This window comes from Falco biarmicus, chromosome 2, assembly GCF_023638135.1.
Source record: "Falco biarmicus isolate bFalBia1 chromosome 2, bFalBia1.pri, whole genome shotgun sequence".
Lineage (NCBI taxonomy): Eukaryota > Metazoa > Chordata > Aves > Falconiformes > Falconidae > Falco > Falco biarmicus.
Window position 1 is genome coordinate 37,792,289 of NC_079289.1, and position 25,595 is coordinate 37,817,883.

Sequence of the window (25,595 nt, forward strand, 5' to 3'; positions counted from 1 at the left end):
CTAGATTCTGTAGGTGGAGGTATTTTGTCCGTTTGCCCCTGAGAAAATGCCTGAAAAAGTAAAATTATTTCAGGGTCCAACAGCAAAAGGCATACGGTAATACACAGCTCTCTTGGTGTATCTTCTAAAATTCTGTCGTGGTGCTGAGGACTGCAATTTCTAAGTACTGTTTCCTGAGGGGCACCTCAAACCCAGAGAGTAATTACATCTTGAGAGTATCTTGCTGTTTACAACAGGCATGCAGTGAAGGTGTGTAGAGGCACTTTCCTTTCTTCAAGGAAAAGTGAAGAGCAAACATTTCACTTCACCTGGCAGTTTAGTTAAACACTTCCTTCCCTTCTTCATTCCTAAAGAACTGAAGCTAAGTGCAGTCCACCACGTTAGTTTTCAGAGGGGTTTTGAATCTGCACATATATTCCGTCTGGAATGCTTTTAACACCCTACTACCACATGGAAGGGAAATTACGATATTTGACTTAGTATGTTTATCTAAGAGATCAACATATGCTGATGGATACACACATATTATTTTTGGTAGAGAAGAACTTTGCCTGGGAACTCAAAGTTCTGAATGTTTTCCTCCATGAGGAACTAGACCAATGCAATCAGATATATTCTGCTAAGTGAGAAATTACAGCTTCAAATTCTAATCCTCCACAATTCTAACCAGGGATACCTATCAAGTTACAAGATACATTCTTTTGAGGATTCCACAGTCTGTATTTTAAACTTGCATTCTTCCCAGTTGAAGAGTAGACAGACTATACCTGGTCCTCTTCTGGTGGAAAATGTCAGGTATCTCTCATCAGCTCAGAGCAGTACTTTCCTTGCATAGACAAGACAATCAATACTATGTGGTAAGTATCATCTTCTCCCATATATTGCCCATTTAAATAAGCAAAACTGCAATAAGATTTTTCTGCTTCACTTTGTTACTCTTAGTGCAAGTATGCATTTGTAAAAAAGGCTGTAAAGATTATGTGTATTTAGTTAAATTCTGCTTGCCAGCATTAAACTGGCTGCAGATTTGGCTTTAGTACAGACACTATATTGATGCTCATCAATTATTTACCCTTGCTAATAACAAAAATTCTTAGTAATGACTTTGAGATGTACCATCAACACACATGTACATTTACATGGCTTTTAAATACTTATTATCAGTGTCCACATAAGGTGACCTTTGCTCTGATTCATCCTATTACATACACAGTTACGGAAAGGATCTCATTAGCAGAGAACAGCCAATAGTCATTAAGTGATTCAGCTAACCAAAATATCACAGACCACACCATCTCACATTCTGATATTATTAGATTAAAAAGAGAGATGAAATGGTATTCTGTGACAACTAAAAATAGAGAACGTAATCTGCTGATTAATAGACAAGGCCTTTTACTTTCTCACAAAAGTGCTTCTCCTTAGACAGGCATGAAACACCTGCAGGTTTCCACAGTGGTAAATTTTCAATTTTTTCAGGAATCTAATTGGAAAAGTCAGAATTGCACCTTTCCCTCAACATCATACCTCTTCTCAGTTCTAACTGGAAAATTTGAAGGAGCTGGCTGCAACTAGAACTGTACAGAAGAATAACACTCTTCTATTAGTTAAAACACCTGCTTGAGGAACAGTGATGAAAGATGAAGATTAGAGAGTAGAAGTATTTGTTTGATTCTATGAGAAGAATGAGAAGAACTGGGCAATACACAATTTGTTGTTGTATTCATCATTTTCTTAAATACATCAAAATGGGTTTTGTCAGAAGAGCTGTATTTCCTGCCCCTGTGACTTAAACAACCAAAGTATTAGACTTTTTCAGTTGTTGTCATAAATATACAAGGTACCAGATTTCCTTGTATGCATTTTCTTGAATACAGGCTTAAGATGATAAAGTACATTTACTTTAACAAAACCAGAAACTCAGTAGTACTACTGACTATAGTTATATTCTCAAACTAGAATCAACAATCTTGTCTTGAATCAAAACCATTTAAGTATGCTTTCCATAATTTTGGATTTTCTCAAAGACAAGAGGGAGAATATCCTTTGCTTTCAACAAATGGAAAAAGTAGATACTAGAGTTTCCACTAAAAATACAAAAGTCATCATAAAGGCTGAATATGTAAAAGGCCCCAATAAGTAACAGAAACGTTAGTCAAATCAAAATTGAAAAGGTCAGTTGTTAATGTCAAATTGAACCGCCACAAAACAAGCCTACGCATATCAAGCAGATAATCAAGGCAAGTACACCAAGTAATTGACAACTGTAAACTTTTGTCTCATTAAAACACTGTCAAATTAAGCACCAGGTCAATGTCATTCTTATAAAAGTTTACAACTGATTCACATGAAGAACTTTGATTTTTCTGGTCTTAAAAAAGGAAATCTAGAAACTATTTGTGGAGTCCAAAAAAGAAAAAAAAAAGGCTTAATGAAAAAAAAATGTGTTCAAATACAAGTTTAACTTGGGGGGTCATGGTGGTGGTGGAGAGAGAGAACTTTCATTAACGGTTTCCATGCCTACATAAGATACAGCAAGTGAAACAGCGAAATGTTACCTATATTCAGGAAATACAGGTAACACTCTCAGTAAAGCCAAATTAATATGTTTAGCTTAAATGTCACAATTATAACATTTAGAGTAAATTCTCAGTTTTAACAATGCTCCTATCTTCTGTATCAGAGGATAATCAAATACCAAATGGAGATATAGCAGAATCATGACAAGGCATAACTAGTAGAAAAGTACTTGTTTAGTATCTGAACAGTAGTCCTAGAAAAATAAAAGTTGTTATTGTACAGTTAACAACCGGGCTGAAGTTTTCTGCACTGTTCCAGTTACCTCATCAGTGGTATCTCACCAATGGAGTTGAGTGTCGCTGTAAATGGTAAACATGAAAGTGCTTATATTTGTGAGAAAGATTTAAGTGGTTAATCAGTTATGACTTTTTTTCCCTGAATATCAACTGTCACAGCTACCATTAATATTGGTATCTACCTGTTTCTTAAAGGGGCTGCTTACCAACACTGTTCACGAAGGATTATAATTTCTGAAGGCTATTCCTAAACGTTGATCCAAAAGAGCTACTATCTGTTCATCTTCAGTTTACTCTGCCAGGCATATTAATAGACTTAGAGAGACCCTTATAAATTTATTTAATTTTTAAAAAGACAGAAGGTTGAAATGCACATTTTGGTACCCATCATGGACAAGGGGAGGACATAGATTAATTTAATTTACCTGTTGCTTCAAATGAAGGGGTTGCTTTTAAGGAAGTTTTCCTGTGCTTTTTGAACTCTATAGCAAAGGGATTTGTACATAACTTTTTTTCCTTTACATGCAAATATATGCAACTCCCAAAAATTTAGGATCACATTTGGAAGCCTGGCACTCAAAACAAAGTGCGGTTAATTTCAGGACTGAATACCTACAAGCTAGTAAAGAACAGTCACAGAAATACTACCCTTCATACTATTAAAATTTAGGTATCTCATGTAAGTGCTGTGAAGGACCTGGAAGTTTTCAAACTCTTACATGCTCTATAGAGAATACTAGCTCTTAAGTTAGATACAATATCCTGAAATTGGACTACATAATTTCTATGATCTAAACCATTTCTCCCTACCAAATAAAGATATTTTTTAAAATTGACTGATACCCTTGTTCATGCCAAATAAAGAAGAAAGCTGCTCAGCCAATGTAAAGAGACACTGAACTACCATTATTCAACATTAAAATTAACTTCTGCATTTGGACTTCTTTCTTTAATTCTTTGATTGATTATATCTATGAATAAAATTTTCTTAATATCTAGCCATTTTTACCTTAATGTACTAAAACATAAATAAAAATGAGCATAACTTAATATCAAACTTCTCATATTTTTGTTTTTCAAGTTGATCAATAATAACAATTTTTTTTTTACTTTAACATGACCCAATATCAAAGTAAACCAGACAATTAAAATAAGTGAACTGAGGACTTAAAAACCATGCAAATGTTAAAAAAGCCCCAAATGCAGTGAGCCAAATGTTATAGTCCTGAAAGACTGACATGCCCAAGCTTGCACATCTGGCCCAAATCCAGACTGCCTACTATCTCAAGGGTGTTAAAACATGCAACAACAACAACAAAAAAAATATTGAATATGAACTGGTTAACTGAACAACATTAATCTCAAATTCTAAATGAAACACAGACCCCATAGGAGAACAGAAATAAATGAGATCATATATTTAAATTTAATACTGAAGAACAGCAACGATTCTTGCAAAAATGCCTAAGGTAAGGATCCATTATTACAAGAAATTTATGTCCAGTCTGGAAAATGCAGACTCAAAAGCCATGGAAAACAGGAAATTTGTTGTCTTATAGCCTACATTTTCCTTCTGCAGCCCCCTTCTAGTCCCAGTACAACTGGAGCTCAAAGCTTTTTCTCCCTGTCCTGGCTAATCATAACCGTAGTTTGAGCCTCCCAGCCACTGCTCAAAGAAAAAAATTATTACTCTACATTTCTCCTTACTGCCCCTTTCCAGTCCCGCTCCAGGCTTGCCAATATAAAGTCTCTTTTTTGACCCTTAAAGGCAATTACTATGACTTTCAATACATTAGCAAAATAAAAAATTCTAAAGAAAAAAAAACAAATAAAGGGAGGAGTGGGGGAAGACAATCTTTCTGTGCCAAGTCAGAAGCAACATCTTCTATATGAAGCCAATACCAACCTGACACACTTTTAAAAACAAACAACAAATGAAACGCAAGAACAAACAAAATAACCTACATTTCCAGTCAATAAAAATTATTACTTGGGGGAGAGCTTACTTGACCCTGAATTTGACTGACTGAGGTTCCTAAGCAACTCTGACTATCATCATTGGTAATGGAGTGCTATATGTATTACAGGCATTTAGAAATCTTCAAGGTTGAAGCAAAGGAAGGAACTAGAGAATCCATAAACTCTTTGATTTGGTTTACAGTCAAAAATTTCTAACTCAGTAATAAATCCATGCCAAGATAAACAAACACCTACAAGATTAAAGGAAAAAAAATATTAGAGGATCGTGCTTCCCTCAGTTGTCAACTCACCTGGCAAACTACGCCATGGCTATGTATTCCTACTGCCAGAAAACTGAGCAGTAATTCAAAGCTGAACTTATCCTATCACAGTAACTGATTCACACTATGGCTATGACAGCAAGATTTAAAGAAAAGAAGAAAAAAAACCAGTCTTGCTATCAGATCTCTTGCTCAGGGCAGGTAACACAAAGATACCTATGCACACTATAACAAAAAAATCCAAAGAAACCAAACAAATAAAAGAAACAGAAGACAACTATTTCTTTGTCAAATCAAAGTAACTGAATTTAACTGATTTCATGTCAAATAATAATTTTCTGCCTCCATCTTTTGTATGATAATCGTTTGGCCTCAGTTTAGCACTCCTAGAATACATATTCTAGAATGCACTTCAGAAAATAAAGTGTTCTGGTAGTGTTTTTCACAGTACTGGGTAAAAAAGACAGACTGTTTACTCAGTAAGTTATACTATAAGTTAATATCTAGACTACTAAAAAGGGTTAGAAAGCAACTTATTCAGAGGCTACAAATAAAAAAGCTAAATAAGTAACTGTAACTGTAAAAAGCTCTATTCTAGAATGAAGAGACATGAAATCACATATTAGGAAGCTGAAGATGGGCACATCAAGGGATGCCATCCAGAGGGACCTCGACAAGCTGGAGAAGTAGGTCCAAGTGAACCTCGTGAGTTTCAAGGCCAAGTACAACTTCTTGCACCTGGGTTGGGGCAATAACCAGCATCAGTGCAGGCTAAGCAATGAACAGGTTGACAGCAGCCCTTCAGAGAAGGACCTGGAGATATCGAAAAATTAGATACGAGCCAGCAATATGCGCTTGCAGCCCAGAGAGCCAATTGCATCCTGAGAAGTTGTGGATGCCCCAGGAAGTGTTCAAGATCAAGTCGGATGGGGCTTTGAGAAGCCTGATCTAGCGAAAGATGCTCCCTTCACAGTACAGGGATTGGAACTAGATGACCTTTAAATGTCCCTTCCATCCCAAATCCCACTATCATTATAAGAAAGAAAGAATAAAAAAGGAGGAACAAGTTTTCAAAGGAGAATCCCATCGGTACCAGCATAATTCAACTACAAATTACTCTCCACCTTCCAATATTTCTTTATGGTTAGGCTTTCTGTGACCCAGATGAAACAAACAGTAATCTTTACTGTCAGGCATGGACTATTTAATACAAAAGGTGACACTGGAGCAACACAAACTTTCTTTCAAACTTTTAACATTTTTGTAATATTCACAGAGAATAACAAATATGAACAGCATTCAGTTCAACTGAATCTCATGAAAATCAGTGAGTTAATATTTATATTCTAACAAATGATTTATAATGACCATTGAAATGCACTATTCTTCATGAATATCTGTGGTAAACTCTATATCCAACTGAAGCAAACTGAAAATAAGGGAAAGATTTCTTTCCTCAGACTCTATGGGTGCAGTTTTCTGAAACCATAAAGAGGGACAGATTTCCTGCTGATCTAAACACTAATTATAAAAAGCAGTTGTCTAAAAAGTTGCTTTTTTACTATTAATCTTTAAGTTTCAACAAATTTCACCAGAAATGAGATAATATTTTTGCATCTGAATATTTAACATATGCTTTATTTTAAAAGGCAATACAAATGTAATTCCCAAAGTCTGTAAGATTTGGGTGAGTAGAAATCAACAAATTAATCTTCAACACTGCTGTGTTTCTCAGCTCTGAATCTTCCCACACCACATTTTAAAAGATAACATTATAGACAGCATTCCAAAAATTGACCCTTATTTGAAACAGTATCCCTTCTCCTTTTTATTGTAATGGTTTGTTCAATACAGAAAAACAAGTAATCTTATTTTTACTTGTTGCAGAGGTTTGTGAAGAAAATTTGCTTACTTGCAGCTGAACTGAGTTATCCTGAAGACCTTCTACAATAGGAGAGAATCTATCAATATTCCTTTCCTCTGCAGCTGCTGTTACAGCTTCCAAAATTTTTTCAAGGCTGAAAGAAAATAAAAGCATTCCACTCAGGAGATAGTTAACCTTGCTGTTCATTTGTTATCTGAAGAGCCATGCTGCCAAGGCACTCACCTGCCTCGACTTGTTGTGTATAAATTTAGAGGTTTAAGCATTACTTGTTTCCTTGGAGACTTTTGTAGCCAAAAAATGACTTATTGGATTACAATGGTTAAGATACCTTAAAAGTAATGCTAATAAATTTTAAGCAAAAGAATGGCTGCATAACTGGTTCCACCTAACCAGTACATCCACATGTCAAACAGAAAACTCTTACTGACATGACCATAACAAAAATCACAGACAAAGCTATTCTGAAAACTGACAATATAGGTTTGAAAGTAATATCTGTACTAAGTTGAGAATTTTTGCATTTTATTCAGGTATAACTATAGTTTTGGATATCATAAAATTACCTATTCCTGGCTAAAGACAGTACTTACATGTTTTCCTCTCCAACAATGCACATTGCAGAAAGGAGTTTAACTATATCCGTCATCATGTTAGTTTGCTTGGGATCAATTGCTTTGATGAGCAACAGAAGGCTCCTCTCTTCTCCCAAAATTCTTTCCAAGCCATACTAAACAACAGAAGAACAGTTGTAAGGAGAGTTGGAGGGAGTCCAAATGACTGCATCTAACGTCTAGCAAAAGACAGCAACAGTTCCCTCAAGTAAATATTTCAAATGGCTGTCAAAGACTTAATTAAAAAAAATAAGTGACAGAAAAGTCCAAAATGGGTCACTTACTCTGTAATAAGGGCATACATCAGCATCAAAAATTTACACTATTCTCTGAGTATATTTCCACAGAGGGGAAGTGGCAGCAGAAAGAACTTCAAACCACAGCTGACCAGCACACCTCTTCTCCAGATTGCACAGGCTTATACCCACTGATCATGTACATTATCTAATTGAACTGTAGTAATTTAGATTTCTAGATTAAAGAAAATCCCATACCTTATTATTCATGAAGGCTCTCAAACACTGTACAACCTTATGCTGACTCCTCTTCACAACTTTGTCCTGGCTGAATAGATGAAAAGTTTAGTGTAATTAAACAATGTTTACATATTAACAACAGCTGACAATTTGATATGAAATCATCCTTACTTTTTTGTCTCAACCAATCTTTCCAAAACATCCAACAGCAGCCCCAGACCTTCTCGGCCAAAGTTTTCAACCCAGCTAGGGAGGAAGAAAATAGACATGAAAAAATTTGATATTTCAAAGACTAATGAAAATGAATGAAAATTGTCAACATAAATAAAAGCAATATAACTGGATCATTTTAAAACCCAAAATCAACTCTTTACTCAACAGATCAAGAGGCATTACATTCACTCATTGACACAATTAGATAACCCTAAACTAAAAAAGATTTTAAAATCATAGTAGCCATTAAATTTAGTAATTGTAATTTTTAAACTAACAGTTAAGCATTCTTTGGCACAGAACTGTAATTAAAAACCCCTTGCAAAATAAGGAAAGAAAACAAACAAATACCTACTGCATACTGTTTTAGGGTCTCCTGGAAAGGTCAGAATCTAACCGTAAATGGCAGAGAAGGAAGGGAAAACCTAAGGCAGTTGCAGAAGTGGTTACTTGAGATATTAATACATAGGAATATCTCCACATAAACACAATAGACATTTTAAATTTCAGCTATTGCCAAAGATATCTTTCGGTGAGGTTAAACCTTGGCATGTTGTTTCTACCAGACAGCTGCTTCACAGTTCTGTTTACTATTGCTCAAAACTCCTTGATAGCAAATACAAGTAATTGCATGAGTGGCAGCAGTACTGCAGCCATGCCTTTGACAGTAGATGTTGGTCTTGCTGGAACTAGAATGTTTGGTCAATTATCTAACCCTAAAGCTCATGGACAACACTGTCATTCATAGTCATAACAGAAAGAATAATTTGCTTTTTAAACTTCAATGTCTGTATCAGGCACAGATATTTTAAATTTCAAACTTCTAACAAAATCCCACTGGAAGAAGTTGGCTGCAGAAGCAACAAAAACACACATACAGCAGAAAAACTGTAGAGTATTTGCTCAGGAAATTCCTTTTATAAAGGATGAAGTTATAACAGTCCATTATGGAATTAATTCACAAGTACGTGAATACTTTTCTCTTTCCATAAGAGGCAGAAATATTTCCTGACAGCTCCATGCTTTCCATGCTACTGCTGTTAAGACAAGTCCTTGGATTTCTTATTGTCTTTGGCTAACAAGACAGAAAATTATTTCATAACGGGTATCTCTTCAATACCTTTCCCAGTTCTAAATTAGAGTATTAATTTTATCTAATAAGTGATTACAAAACCATCTCTATTTAGAACAGATACAGTTAGCATGATGAACATGTAATACTTCTCATTATCTTCATCATCAAAATACAGATTCTGTTGTGGCTGTAGTACTAATAGTTTCTTCAAAAAAACTTCAGCTGATGAAATCTCTTGTCATGTATTAACAAAATAAAGTCTTTTACAGAAAAAGGAAGCATCCACTCTGCCGCATCAGAAGTTCAACATCAAGACATTGATCAGAATTAGTAAAAGAATTAGAACATTCACTTTATTTGTATTATAGCCTCTCCACTCACCATTTGTTCTGTTACATCTATTTGCACGCCATTGTACATATTGGGTAAAATGTATTTATCACCACTTTTGATTAGTAACCAGAATAATTAGATACTCCAATAATGGTGGGACCTTACCAGTGACAAATAATAAGCTATTCTGCTGGAAATAACACAAGGGAGATGCAACACTCATTTGAAATGCATAGTACTTCCAATCCCATCCTATAATGGGATTAAACAGTTCTTCATATCTGCTAGATATAGAACTATGACGGACTTAAAATTATAAGAAGAGAGAATCAGATCAGATGCTTTTATATGTTTTTATCCTAAAAGTAAAATATATATGAAATATATTCTCTCCTTACTGGATGGGTGTTTTTAAACAGATTAGGCAAATAACTATCAATTGTTTTTGGTATAAGTGGCCATATCTGACCTAAAGATGATGCTATGAGATGTTTCTTAGCACATTTTGTGTTAGACAGAATTGTGCACAACCACTTTGTCATAAATTCAGCAGCTGAGGATGCTGATAATGATCAAGTGCCTAAAATACTGTTGAATTATTACTGCCATTTCCTCCGTTTCCACAGCTGAACAAAGATTACTTACGCTATCCAAAGCAAAGACTCAGGTTTTTGTCAGTCTGAAAACACCAAGTTATCAGTGCCCCTATTTTCAATTTATTAAAAATGTCCTCGTAATGAAAAAAGCTAATTCCATTGCAAGTATTAGAACAAAAGGAGAAGAAATACTTGTAGATAACTAGTTATCTGTAATACTATGTAAAGTTAGATCACTGAACCACTTTTGATGAATTGTGTTCGCAACTGGGAGGTAAAAACACCCCATTTATTTACCTGAAGAATACTAACCAAGTTCAGTGGACACATTTTCCTGTTGAGGCTTTCTTTTTATACTCGTGGAAAATAAACACTACATTTTGCAGTAAGCCATACAGTTCAATATATTTTTCTAAGTAACAGGATCAAACTAATCAATATCACTCGATTCAGATATTCTCTGTGACCTAAAAATACATTTTACATAAAGGATTAATTGGAAACAATGTTGTAGAACCAGTTCTTGCATTAGAAACTGTAATGTCAACAACACTAAAAACTTGATTAAAGTATAGTAATTGGAAAAAGAGAAAAAAACCCCTAAATTATATATTGTCAAAAAGATCACAGCCTACAAATGTGAAGATTGTCAGGCTAGATCAAATTAACTTTAATTCTCATCCTGTTAAAACAGCATGAAATTATTCTTAAGTAGTATACATGCACAAAATAAAATCCCAACATTTCATCACCTATTTCTCATTGTCCATATCAGATGAAGTTGGAGATAAAAATAATCATGGATTTATAGCAGCTGGACTGGAGTTCAGTATTTATGTGTCAAAGCAAATTCTTACTTAAAGGTCTGGTTGCTGATAGGAAAATCAGGGTCACCAGTATGTGCATCCAATCAACATAAATTGTTGTTACTCATTAGAAAGAAGGGGATGTGGTTTACAAATATTTACTCCACAAATTTTCAGTATGAAGAACAGTGTGCCACAGTTACATTTTTACTATTTTTGTACGTAAGCCCTATGGAAAAACCTTAGTTTTTTTATCAAGGCTATTAATGCTCTGATTAAGCCTAGTGAATTCTATCTTAACAGTCTTTTTCAACACCAGTCAATAAACAAGAAGCCCTGTTTCAGAACCTGTAAGTTCTATTGGCTGTGACCTTTCTTTTGACTTGTAGACTAAAATGCATTTACAGTCAAGTAGTAGAGATATTTTTATTTTTTTTTTTTATAAAACTGCTGCCTACTTAAATAGTTCTTCTCTCATGTTTTTACAAGCCACAGTCACTATCCTTCCAATTCTAACCTCTCAAACTCAGACCTATTCTTAGGTCATACATCCATTAACATAATAATGAGTCTCACTAAAATCCAGACATTATAGTTCTCTTCTGTTGTCTCTTACATTCTGTTTAATGTTTCAAATTGGAGTTAAATTCTAATAAATTATGGTCAAGTTAGGACTTAGGTTCAACTGTCAAATTTTCTATCTACCATAGTTTATATTTAGCTGAACAAAGTTAAAGCCAGTGTTGCCATCTAGAAATAGTAGTTTCTTTAACTTATTGGTACAAATCTCTCAAAAGCATCAATGTAAAACTTCAATATCAACAATGCTTTGAAGGACTGACATAAAATGCACTAAGCTTATAAAAATGAAAACATTCTTTTTTCCTTTTCTCTATACACAAAAGCACTTACAGTTTTCCCTGTACTCATATATCCTTAGATTTCTAAACCTTTCCTTATTCAAACGGAAACATTTGTGGAAAACCTACCTAGTCCAAAATTTCTTATTATGCTATAATACTTTTAAGTTTCTGTGCTTTGTTCTTCCAGATAATATTGATCACCACACTTTTGGTATTGATCAGATGCTCTATTATAACATCATAGTCTGGTTCAACTTGCATCCTCTATCAAATGGCTTAATTGTGGACCAACACCACTCTCCTATTGACCTCCACATTTCTTATTCCGATACCATTTCTCCACCTTCCTCACTCCTTCATGTCCTACCACATTTTACTATGCTGTCAGACAGAACTAGTACCTCACCAAGATCATGGGGTTTGGTTTGTATCAGTTTTGGGGGGAGGGGGATTAACTTTGCTCTTGGCATGTTTGAAAGGGGCAGCAAAGGGGATCACATACAGAAAGACAAAACTATCCAGTCATATCAAGAACAGATAGGAGAGATTGCTTTAAACTTGTTTACACATTTCTTACATTCTGCATTTCTGTCTCCAAATGCATACTCACAAGAAAAGTTTTCTTTGTTAAAAATCAAGGTGTCAATAAAAAAAAAATTGGGGTTGTGGGTTATTGTTTTGGGTTTGTTTGGTTTTTTTTTTAAACAAAGGGAAAGCAACACTGTATCAAAAAGTAGCTTTGCACTCATGGGGAATGTATCTTCTGTAAAGTATTCTGTCAGAAGAACTCAGGTTAATGTAAAGCATGTTTCTTCCCATGTGAACCACTATGTATTCTAAATAAGACAATACAATTCAAAAACAAATTAATAGAAGGAAAGAAGCAAACATCTACACAGAAAATACATACACAACCCACATCAACAACTCCGCCAAGCCAGATGCACACTGGACAATTAAAAATAGAAATGTTTTCTGGCTAACAAACTTACCCCAAGGTGCCTATCTCCCATTATTGATTACTCTGACAAAGTTAAAAGATTAAGGAGAGAATCTCGAAAATAAAAGTACCTTTTTGACTATTTAGCACTAGAAAACAAGGTAAACTGCTCTTCACTGCACTTGTTTTACATTCTTTTAGTATTACCTTGTACAGATACTCTACTGAGAAATAGATCTACAGAAGATACATTATCAATTTTAAAAAAGGTATAATCATTCACTAATGCATGCATATTCATTAACTGCAAAACCTTGTGGCATACATCTACAGATCCATTAATTTCAATCCATTAACAAATAAGAATATGATTAATCTTTGCAATACATGTTAATGATGTTACCTGACAGGATTACTAGTCAAGGACACACGGAGAGATTCTAAGCAAGTGACTAGTCTTTCATCTGTTGACCCAGATTTCAATTCCTGAATAAACTCCTGTGGTGAAATCTTCCGACTCTTCTTGAGACTTCCCTGAAATACAGAAAATACATTCATTTTTTTTATTTTGTCTTCGTTTCTGTTCCTTGAAAAAACGGGGGGGAGGAACAGGTACCCAAACCTGTAACTGTTTGTTGTCCATCTACTATATATGCTAAATTCTGACTTCATTTATCAATTTAGGAACAAATTCATAATCGGTAATCAAAAGCAGCAGGCATCAAACGTACAAGTGTATCACGCACGCTCTGTGAAATACAATTTTTGTAATGAATGGATTTTGTTTATGCATTGCAAACAGCTTAATTTTCAATACTCAACAGAAGAAAAAAAACAAAAAAATAACACTTCTGAGATGCTCTGAAATGATCACAGGGCATGTGTCCAGAAGGGTGACTGCAGTCATATGAGAACACAGAGGGAAGAACAAGTGCACCAGTAGAGTACTCAGGATATTATTGTAGTAGCTTGAGTTCTTGCAGATAATGTTACAAAACGCTTTTCCCTTGCATCCTTCAGACAAGGAGTATATGAGGGTGGGATTATAAAAACAGACTAGCTTTAGCTGTAAAAGCTAAAGCAAAAGAACATAAAAAATAAAAATTGAAAAAAAAAATAAAGACTTATTTAGAACCACTGAAGTTCTAAAGACAAATCCCAGCTCCTCATGTGTTGTGTTTGCCATCTGTAAGAATGCAGTGCAATACAAATGTGACTTGATGAAATAACATAATAACACTTACTCAACCTTTGCATTTGGATATTGCCTTGTTTTTTGGGTTTTGCTCTTCTTGGCAGGTGGGGAGGCAAATGAGACATAGAGAACAGGTAGATGGAAAGGAAAAATGCAATAGCAAGCTAATGCAGCACTGCAAAAGTAGTTTTGCAAAAAAATATTTTATGTTCCTAGCAATACAGGTTGAAAGACACCAGCTTTGACTCATCATTGTATCTGTGTTACCAAATGTTGCTTAAAATAAACTCAAGATATTAATGATTCTTCTGGAGGATATATAGTTTCCATTGTTTTAAACAAAGCAGTGCTTATGCTGAACTAATGAAGCTCTACAATTTACAACTAAAATAGCAAATCTAAGAGGCATTAACCCTATTCTGAAGTGTATCCTCATACCCTCTCCTCCCCCCCTTTTTTTTTAAGTAGTAGCAAAGACAAAATTTTGGAGGTGATAAAAAATGTACTCCACCTAATGCCCATTTATGACATGAAGGACTGATACATTTTCTACAGAACATACCTGAATTCCAAAACAAAAAAAAAAAAAACAAAAAAAAAAAAAAAAAAAGAGGTCTACAATGGCATATACAACGTACATTTGACTTACTTCATTGGAAAGGCTCCTTTTTTTGAGAGCAGAAGCACAGCTATTCTGTCATATAGAACTAAAGAGAGTTGCTAAATAATACTTGATTATCTAGTGGCTTAATTCAGAAGTTGAAGGGAATTAGACTTGCAGTGCAATAACAACTTGAAATTATCCACAGTAAATGATGAGATAGTCTCATTATGTTATTGTACAGAGCTTTACAGAGATTTTTTTCACTTTGGTAGATTAAGTGTTGAAAAATAAACTTTTTTGCTCCTGAAGTATAAGATAATGAAATAGTTTCTAGCAGAGAGGTGAAGTTAAAAATTGTCAAGAGTGGCTGACAGACTAGACTGCTGTGCTGCCATTCAGAGGGACCTCAACAGGCAGGAGAAATGGGTAGAGGAATTTCCGGGACAGGAAACAGCAAAACCTGAACCTGGGGAAAAACAATCCCATGCACCAACACATTGGGGCCAACCAGCTGGAAAGCACATTTGTAGGAAAAATTGGGGGTCCTGATGGGTGATAAGTTGACCATAGTGAAGTCAAGGTCAAGGGAAATGATCCTTCTCCTCAGCTCAGTGGTGGCGAGACATATCTGGAGTACTGTGTCCAGTTCTGATCTCCCCAGCATGAGAGAGACATGGGCATATTGGAACGAGTCCAGAAAGGGCTGTGGACACAATTAAAGGAGCATCTGTTGTACAAGGAGAGGCTGGTAGAACTGGGATTGTTTAGCCCCAAGAAGAAAAGGCTTAGGGGAACCCTATCAGTGAAAGGACAAGAGGCACAAATTGAAATAGAGGAAATAGGTTAAACAAGACAAACACAAACTTCCCCCCTCCCCTCTTGGTGGTTTCTTTTTACCATGAGGCTCCTCAAGCACTGGAACAGGTTGCCCAGGCTGACTGTACAGTCTCCTTTGTCAGATATTACAAAATGGACTAAATAAGGGGTTGGACAAAATGATCTCCAGAGGTCTCTTCCAGCCTTAATCATTCTATTCTATGACTCTGTGATAACTTAACATTGCAGGAGCTGTACTACCTCTCTGTTCCAACTATATTTCCTCAGGCTTGAGAAACAGATGTTCCAGATGCCAAAAAACAGACTACTGCCTGGAAGCACCCTGAAAATATAGCATATCATGCTGTATTTTGGTACACATGGTACATGGAATGTCATTCCAAACATGCCTCTGAATCAGTGGAGATACCTATTTACTTAGAGTCACTTCCAATAACTCTGTTCCACAAAAAAGTATTTAAGATGGCCAGGAAGAGATGAGGGTTGAGGGGAGTCTTATAATTAGAGACCTAGGAAACCCAGACACCAAAAAAAAAAACCACTCCTGTAACAACCAATGTTCCCACAGACAAAAAGAAACTCAGTGTTTTCAGCTTTCTTTCATGTTCTGTGTTTAGTTCATAGGCACATAATACTCAAGTAAGAAAGGCCCCACAGCAAGGGAACTAACTTTAATGTCTTTAGATATTCTCTGGGTCCAAGAGTTAACAGCATGCATTGGTAATGTCTGCAGGAGCGGGCTGGAAACTAGGACCATGCATGGCAATCAGTTAGCTGAGGGGAATGTGCTCGAGCTTGTCTAGACAACAATTAACATGATGAGGCATGTTTACAGAGCACAGGGGAGCGGGAGACGGATGGCGCCAAGGATGGCGCCAAGGAAAGGTAACACCTTGCTGTTAACTGATGGTAGTTAACCACCAGTCAGGGATTGCCTAGTATGCAATGCTTAGCTTCAAGAACCAATCTGTTTAAAACGCGCAGCTTCTGAAAGTGTATAAAAACGCGTGCTTCTGTACAATAAATTGACATTTGCTTGCATCAAGCTGCATCCCGTCTCTTCATTCGCCGCAAATGTCAGGAACAGAACACTACCTCCTCAAAAAACATCTAGTTGGCAAACTTATTCCATAAACAATTTACGCTCCTCACCAAGATGATATAATTGCTTGCACTTCCGTAAGGCAAGAAAGCTCAGCTCCCCTACAGCTTTGACACAGCTATGTCTAAAGAGAAATGAAAAAATAACTGGAGAGAATCTCCCAGCTAAATGTAGAAGATCCTAAAGAAAACAAAAAAGCATTCATAACATTAAGAACTAAACATCAGACTTGATGAAATATTAAATGTAAAAGCCACTTCACCATGAGTTGCCCAAAACACTACAAATTCACTGGCTAAGCACACAATTGGCAACAAAGGTTTCTCTCTGGTTATTCAAGAGCTTATATACAGAGCATATCCATCCTGTTGCAACAATCCGCAAACATTTTAAGAGTAGACAAGACATACTCCTGAGGCACAATCAGGGGAAACTGAGTTACAGCTGCAATAGGAGGAGGAAATTGTTACAACTGTGGTGTAATAGGGGATCAGGGCGGTGCCTACATGCATATGCAGCATATACAGTTCCCTACGTGATCTTGGATCTTCTCAGCTGGTCTCTGCACAGATGAGATAACAGACGGACTAGAGACAAGATGACCAAACAAACTCCTAGCAGCCTTCATGACAGAGTATTTAACTGAACGTTACAGGAGCTCTCCAGCTGGAAATTTCAAAAAGTCCCAGAAATTCTTCTGGCAGCTCCTGCAGTGCATAGACTAGTTGATAAGCGCTACTTGTATGCCTAAGCATATGGATTAATATCCTGGGTGGAGAAACTGTCATTTCCAGTGACTTCCCACAGTAGTTCCTGCTGTAAAATTGACCAAGTTGGATATAACTAAAATACTTATAAGTAGTCAGTAAACTTGCTTTCTTTCCATGCATCAACAGTCATATAGTTAAGATGGTTAGAAGATATTTGGAAAGTAATTTCATATAATCAATAACAATGTGCACAGTGGAAAGGTCACATGGGACAAAAGCCCAGCCAAACTATAATTCACTAGAATGACATTTCAGAGAGTCTCATCTGGCCTTTCTGAAGACAGTGTCACAAGCAATGTAGAGCCACATCAACATCCAGACATTAACAACAGTTGCCCACCTGAACATTACCATATGCAAAAGATGCCAATAAACTGTGAATGTCTGTACAACACACCCACAGTACCAAGTACCACTTATTCATAGTTAACACCAAGGTTTTGCAACATAGTAAGAATATGATACATCTGCCAGTGCTTAAATAAAATGAGGGCTGCATTTGGTAGCAATTGTGAAACTGATTATATTAGCTATGTTTCAGCATGGGAAAAGCTGCTTAAGTTCAAAACGCTTGAGTTAACTGAGAAACAGGAAATATCTTGAGGCATCATTGCCTCTAGAAATTTAATTGCTCAGCTGAAGAACAACTGGTCTGTGAGCAGATGCAGTATGAAGTCAGCATTAATTAATTCAGTTAAAACATTACAAGGGAGTAAGCTGCACAATGTAAATGAAATCTTGTGAAGAAAACTCACTTTAAAACCCCAGTTTGCGTGTGTTCAACATACAGAACAGCAAAACTTATGGCAGAGTAACATTATAGAACTACTGCTTTTACTTCCACTTGAGTATTAACTCCATAACATGGAAACTGATTTTTAAAACTTTTCTGAGCTGGAACAACTTTGTGTTTATATAGCACTTAAAAATATGATAGCTTTTAACCTCAAATAATAATAATGCATACAAACAGAATACAAACAAACAAAAAAACACAGAAAATACATTGGACATAATCTCTAAAAACAGAACCACACTGCTTTTGATATATGTGAATTCACACTCACATAATAGCCTTTAACTACAACTGTTGTTCCCTTCTCACGCTGTTTTCTGATAAATAAGACATGACAGCACAACAGGCAAAAATTTCATTTAGGATTTCCTAGCCATGATGGTTTATATATGCGATAGACACCTCTAAGATAATGTTTTTAAGGGAAGAAATAAAGGTTTCATTTAAGCACTATACATTACAAGAAAACAAGAAAGTACTAGCATGATACTTCCAAGCATATGTTTGGCTACCTTTCAAATTTCCAGCAAGTACTACTAGTATCCCAAGCCCCAAGACTGTTTATTCTGAGCAATTCTTCTACAGGGAGCCCCTGAACTTGTTATAAAGAGTGATGCTAAGAGCATACTTACAGACAAACGTATATACAGAAGCATACTTTCAGCCAACTGTTTAATAAGTCTCTAAGCAAAGTGGAGTGAAATGAATATTGGACGATGCACATCAGTAGAACTCTGGTTACTTTGAAGTTACTTTGAGTCCTTAAAAGATGCATTCATTCTAAATATCGCATGCATACACAGAAGCGGGTCACAGTATTCTGTATATAAATAAGCACCTGAGCACAGCCCCACCAAACCCAGCATAATTTCTAGATGTATCAGTAACAGAGTTGTACTTTGTGAATATTGGAAAGGGGTTGTGCATTTCTAAGAAACAGAAACCCTGATACTGAGGTCAATGATGAAGCTTTGACTGTAGTGGAGTCCACTTTGATCACTGGAGGCTGCTTCATTTTCAGCAATTTATTAGAGGTGCAGCCTCTGTTCTTAATTATAATAGGTTTGCTAATGATAATTGCTTTAAATGAAACCTGCAATTGTGAATGAGAATATTTGTCCCAACACAATATAGCTTAGTACCTGTCTCCCTAAAGCTGAAGAAGTATGAACTATCAAAAGATGTTACTGCAGTAGCACTCATAGGAAGAGCCATCTGAGATGGGATTAGTTGTACTTAGTAGTTAGGAGCTATACGGCACTTTAGCTCTTCTGAATAAGTATGACACTCTTCTATGAAATCAAAGGTACACCAAAACATTAACCAAGTACACTATTCTCCCTAGACTGAGAAGGCACTGGAACAGTCCAACACACTTAAAGCATGAAAGAGCATGCCAGGAACAAAGATTTTGCAAGGGTGACAGAATGAGTTTCCCATCCCAGTAGCTCCAGCACCAAGCTGAATTTGTCTGCAGCACTACTGTATCAAACAGCTGAATCTGCATCACAGAAACTGCTCCTCCCAGTTATACAATGGGTGAATGTCATTTCCAGTAAGGACACAACAGTAGAAACAGAGTTCAGTAAAGACAAGAGTTTCCCTGCACAAATTACTCTTCAGTGATCTCCTACAGCAGAAAGGGGGATACATGGGCTGGCACCAGAGAAGGGGAATGGAAGGGAAAATATGCTGTTGAGGGCTTTATGAAAACAAGCAAGACAACAGTGTGTGGGAATGACACGCTGGTTTGCGTTGAGAAACTACAAGAATGTTGTGAGATTTACCAGCCTGAAGCTTCCTGATTTCCCATTAAATATCTCTAAAAAAATAAAACCAGGCTATACCTCTTAATCTTCTGGTGTAAAGGAACTTTCATGCTATAAAAGGACTTAGTTTTGATAAGCTCATCTTAAAACAATCTCTAGACAGTTAGGTCCTGCACTAGACATCTACCTTCCTAAAAGTGCTAGAGTACCACACTAATAAGTGTACCTCATTTAAATTACTATATTTAATGTCTTCTTTTCTCAGTATTTAGTTATACTTACATATGGACAATTTTTACTGGTATCTCTACGTGCATGGAGCAGTGAGAATCAGAGAATCAAATACATGAATCCTAAAACAAACAAAAGATCTGAGACCAGTATTAGCACTGCAGCATTTAGCACTGCAGCCAGTCCCCACTTTGCAAAAACAAAGCGGTTTTTCTTACGTCAACTTAATCCTTAAATTGCCCAGTATACAACCCCTTGCACTTCTCTAAAGCAATCAGTAATTATCACTAGAACTAAAAAATGAACACTAATTGGGTTCATGTGCAACACTTTCATTTATCAACTACTACATAGGATCACAACATTAATTCTGTGCTGAAGTATAAAAAAGGCTAAGTAAAGGAATTCTTTTTAAACAGAGCTAGAGAAGAAAAAAGGTTCACATCAAACATTTTCAAGAAGTTTTCTAGAGAATCTTTCCATCTCCACTAATAGCCGCATATCTTTAGCAAAAAGAAATGCTGTTCTGCTCTGTGTACAGAAGATACACCTCAAGTACAAGTGAGTATCTTTCATTGCAGCTTCTAAAATAACAACATAATAATGTCCTTTAAAAATGTTTGCATTTATGAGAAACAAGTTAGTCAAAACTTTCCCTCCAATAGGAAATAAATCAAACATTAGGTCATTTTTTGTGTACTTCAGAGAAATTTACTTACAGACTTTGAAGCAGTGCTAATATATTGCATCACCATTTCTTTTTTGGTATTAAAATCCTTCTCTCTCAGTGGCATTTTCTTGTCTTCATTTAAATTCATATCTTCCTAGAATAGGGAGGGGGAAGAAAAAAAGTAATTTTAAATGCCATCCAATGACAGAGTTGTTTAACTATGAAACTTATTTTTACAAAATTAAGACACAAAAATTTCTTACAACGTGAATCTGAGCAACTGAAAGCTCTTATACAACCTTTTCATAAGTTAGATGACACTCAAAACCATAAAATCCTTATCCATCTTCCCTAGCAACTCAGACAAAAACAGTTAAGTATGCCAGGATAAACCAGTCTATCACAACCATTGCTAGCATAATGTCTTCCTAGAAATCACGGAGAGTTTCACACGCACTAACTAAAGTACATAAAAGAGTTATTTAACACTACCTAAATAATTTATAAACATACTCAAACTGGTCTATTAGAAAGATCTTTTTAGTGATATATGCATTTGATCCATAATTCTGTTCCTCAATTCCCAAATACTTAATCCTAGGCAGCAGAATCTGCTTTGCACTGAGATTGGTTCCAAAATAATATTCACCTTTGCAAAAGGTTAAGGGCCAAATTCTCGATGATTTCATCATTAAATCAACAGCTTTAACTGCTATCAAAACCTCATCACAATTCATTCATTCCAATGTAAATGCAGAGGTCAAAAAGAACAGATGCAGAACTACATTCAAAGCCACACAGCAGCTATTCATTGACATTTCTGACACAGGGACTGCTCTTGCCTAGAAATGCTCTGATCACTGCAATCAGTTCCACATCTGTGAGAAATGACATTTCCTATTACACTAGAGGTTTAAATAAATAAAAATTGCTTTAAGAAACAATTCAAGCACTCACACATACAAGTGCATACAGTACTACTATGGTCACCCAAGCTCAGCCAGGATTACCACAGTTTTGTTATTTTCAGCTAAGACTCACGAGGTGAATCCCCAGCAGCTTTGGCAGGAACAATGCTACAAAATCAGTGGGTAACCATCTTGATATCAAAGCTATTTTACCTAAGCAAAAATTAATGACAAAGAGCAAACAAACTCATAACCTTAGAATTCTAAAAAAAGCTGAAGACCAACATTTTATACTACACTAAAACTTTACTTCCCTTGTGTTTCACTAGTTTTCCTAATGAATAGCACAAAATCCAGGACAGTTCCTAGAAACATTTAGTTTTGCATAAATCTGAGCTGCAAGAAGACAGCTGACCCCTTAAGTTGAACTTCTTCCAAAATACAATTAGGGCAATTTTGTGTAGATTCTGGATTCCCAGCCACCCACGCCACCCCACCCCACCCACCATGTTACTGTTTCCTTTCCTTAAGGACTAGAAAGAGTTCCTCACTTCAGTCCAGTATGCATTTAAATTATTACAATTCTTACTTATTATTAAATGAGTATTTTTATTATTTATTTGATACTATATAGTGTATTTATAGCATATTTTTATATTTGATACTATATATACAATATATTATTTTATATTTTTGGTATCAAATAAGTACAGGATGCTTGTAAAAAATTCTTTTATTCAAGCAGTAACAACACAATCTTTTGCCTCTTTGGCAACTTGTATACTGGTGTTACTTCATACATCTGAAAACAAATGCAAAACAACTTTGTCTAAACAGGCTGGAAGAAAGAAGGCTACACATGCTTCATCTTTTCTCATTGTTCTGTTCTTCAAAATACTGCATTTCTATCATCAAAAAATTCATAGAGAAACTATTTGCTTTATGCCTAAACCAAAATTCCAGCAGTCCACAAAGACACACGCATTCCTGAATATTTTGCAACTTGCCACATGCTAAATCAAGTGTCAGGGACACTATCTTGAAAGGGCATGCTGCATTTTCTAGTTTTGCTTGGATGAAAGTGAAACAAGAAACTACTATGATTTACTTAATGATGGGAAACCTGGTGTGATCCAAAAATGGTGGACAGACTCGAATATCCATACTAAAATAAAAATAATAATAATTAAAAAAAACAGGCTTAAATACAGGTACAGGTACTTTAAAAACAGTTGGGATCTTGTATTATCTGCAAAGAGATCATTTTCTTCCAAGACACATAAAAAATTGGAATTTTTTTTGGTATGTACACACCATTTAGAAGAAAAGTGAAAAATATTTACCTGTCTCTGTCAAAGCTTACAAATGTCACTGCACTTTTTTTTTTTTTTTTATGAGAAAGAACATATCATCAAGCACAAAAAGTTGTGTCTTCAGTATTTCAAAATCAAAAACTTAAAGTAACCACTTGCTCAAAGGAAGGGTACATGAAGGCTGTTAAACATGCAGTTAAAAGGTCAGGTGGACACCTTAAAATTTAAAACAGTTACACAACAAATCTGAATATTTTAATTTACTAGTCAAGCATTCAGTCTTTAATTACACAACTAGCCAAGACTTTTACAATTCAACAATTAATTCTGACATAGATATATTATCAGTAAAGATCTGGGGACTGCTAAAAGGCATTTAAAATAAGAACTTTTATAAATATTTTTTCAATAACAAATTCTTTCAGAGCCAGAAAAATACTACAACTTAAAATTCTCATCAACTGCTCAGAAATCTTTACGCCTTATCTAAAACATTTCCTTAGCTTTAAAATGGGGGATGGGGGGGGTATAATTGAAATCAAGTCAGATTGCTACAATGTTAGTATTCCCTCTAGCCTTTCATTTGTTATCTTATCTTGTTACAGGTATTTCTCATTTTATGTAACATTTCGGTTTAATTCATTAATTCTATTAAATGCCCAACAATATATTTATGCCTATTTTTATTACCAGGCAACACCTCCGTGGAGATATGAATAGAACAACCCATACTATGATTTACTAAACCCAAGCCCAGCTTGACATTACCAAATAAATTTGGGTTTTTCCTTCAAGATCCAATAAAAGTCTTTGGAATGCTGTGCCTCAGGATTCCTTTCCCCAGGGACAGAATTGTATAGCAACACTGGCTTCAAATGAAAATACTCTTTACTTGTATATTAAATAAGAGTAGCTGTATTTTATTTAATACTTAAATTGTATTTTTAAAACCTACATAAATAGAAATGTAAGAACACTGAAACCAAAGTATTCCATTTTAAGTCTCACAAAAATATATGGCTAGATCTTTCTCAGTGTTTTCTGAGAATTACCACATTTTCAGTACCTTGCCTGCAATATGCCACAGTTTGGGGCTTTTTTGTAACAACATTGAAATGCATGTATATCCTACCTAAAGGGGAAGAAAAGCAAATAAAAATAAAGCTTTCCACATTAGCCTGTAGCTACTGCAAAGTTCATTCTTCTGTTTAAAGCAGTTTTGTACTTTGCAGTCTTGCAATTAAGTTTTCTGAAAAAAACCTTCAACTTAAATAACAAAGAGAAAACAAAGGGCTTGTTTTTCCTGCAAGAAATACCTAACTTCTAATCACATTAGAAAAAAGAAAAGAAAGGGGGAAGAGAAGGGGGAGAAGTAAGAAAACTATCAGTACAAACTACATTCCATAATCCTAGATGAAATGGCTGATTTATTTACAGGAAATACTGCCTTTGTGCATGCACTAAGAAGTAATTTCTACATTGTTTTTAACAAATGAAAAATCATTGAAGCAATTGATTTCTACGTATTAGAAATATTCAATGGTAAAAGGGGTACATCAGACATGGCTTAGTTTATAAAATACTTCCAGTCAATTATTTTATATTTTTTTTCTTAAATCATTTAAAGTTATTCTACAGGTGAGCAATACCTCTTTGGAAAATGTGCATTAGTCATTTCATATGGATATTTTCCTTGTAGCACTGACAGAAACAAAAGGAGCTAAATAAGAGTTACTATTATTATTATTAGGTTTAACTATCTGGTTTTATGAGCAATTTCATAATTTTTGCCATCAAAACCACTTAGGATACCACTACATAGAAGAGTGAGAGAAAGAAGCAGTATGCATCCAGGAAAACCCAAAGTATCATGTAACACATTCAGTGAAACTTCAGAATTTGGAAACTGCTCACCTGACTATTTTTATTTTGTGCAAAATTAGTTCTAAAAGCCTGGCTACAACATTTAAATTATTCACTGGCCTACCCCCCAAATCACTTAATTTGATCAGAACAGCAAACTAGAGGATATAATATATAATAACTATGTAATCTACTGTGACAAAACTAGCTTTATTCTAGACCATTCAAGTGTAGATAATTTGAAGAATTCTTTCTGGATTACATGTTATAGCTAAAATAACATTGATAAAGTAGTTTACCAAAGACAGTTGAAATGCTTCATTATTCAATGAAAATAGGAAAACATTCACATTATCCAAGATGTCATCATTACATCATATTTTTGCAAAGTAGTTACAAAATTGGAATTCATTATTTCAGGGTCCAAGGGTATAAGAATTTCTGTTTACCTAGACACACAATAATAGGTTTCTGAGGATTTACTGAAAGTTTACATTTTTTAAAACATAGTCTCAACATCACACACTATCCTACACCAGAATCTCTGTGGGATGGTAAAGAAATACAACCTACAGTTATGTAGCAGGGAGCGTGCACAGGGAGGCATACCTTCAACTTCTAAAAAAAACCAAAACAAACAACTCTCCCATTTCCAAACATTTGAGCAACTGCCATTCACAGTG

The 25,595-nt window shown here is 35.3% G+C and overlaps 1 protein-coding gene across 1 annotated transcript in view; it reads right to left on the minus strand.

Annotated features, from left to right (window-relative positions):
• The window catches only part of DIAPH3 (diaphanous related formin 3), a 245,857-nt gene that overhangs the window by 195,143 nt on the left and 25,119 nt on the right, over positions 1-25,595 (minus strand). The window contains exons 4-9 of the mRNA XM_056328634.1: positions 20,878-20,982; positions 13,258-13,388; positions 8,200-8,274; positions 8,047-8,116; positions 7,532-7,668; positions 6,969-7,074 (exon numbers count right to left, since the gene is read on the minus strand). Of these exons, the coding sequence (XP_056184609.1) occupies positions 6,969-7,074; positions 7,532-7,668; positions 8,047-8,116; positions 8,200-8,274; positions 13,258-13,388; positions 20,878-20,982 (624 nt within the window). The remainder of the gene's footprint in view (positions 1-6,968; positions 7,075-7,531; positions 7,669-8,046; positions 8,117-8,199; positions 8,275-13,257; positions 13,389-20,877; positions 20,983-25,595) is intronic.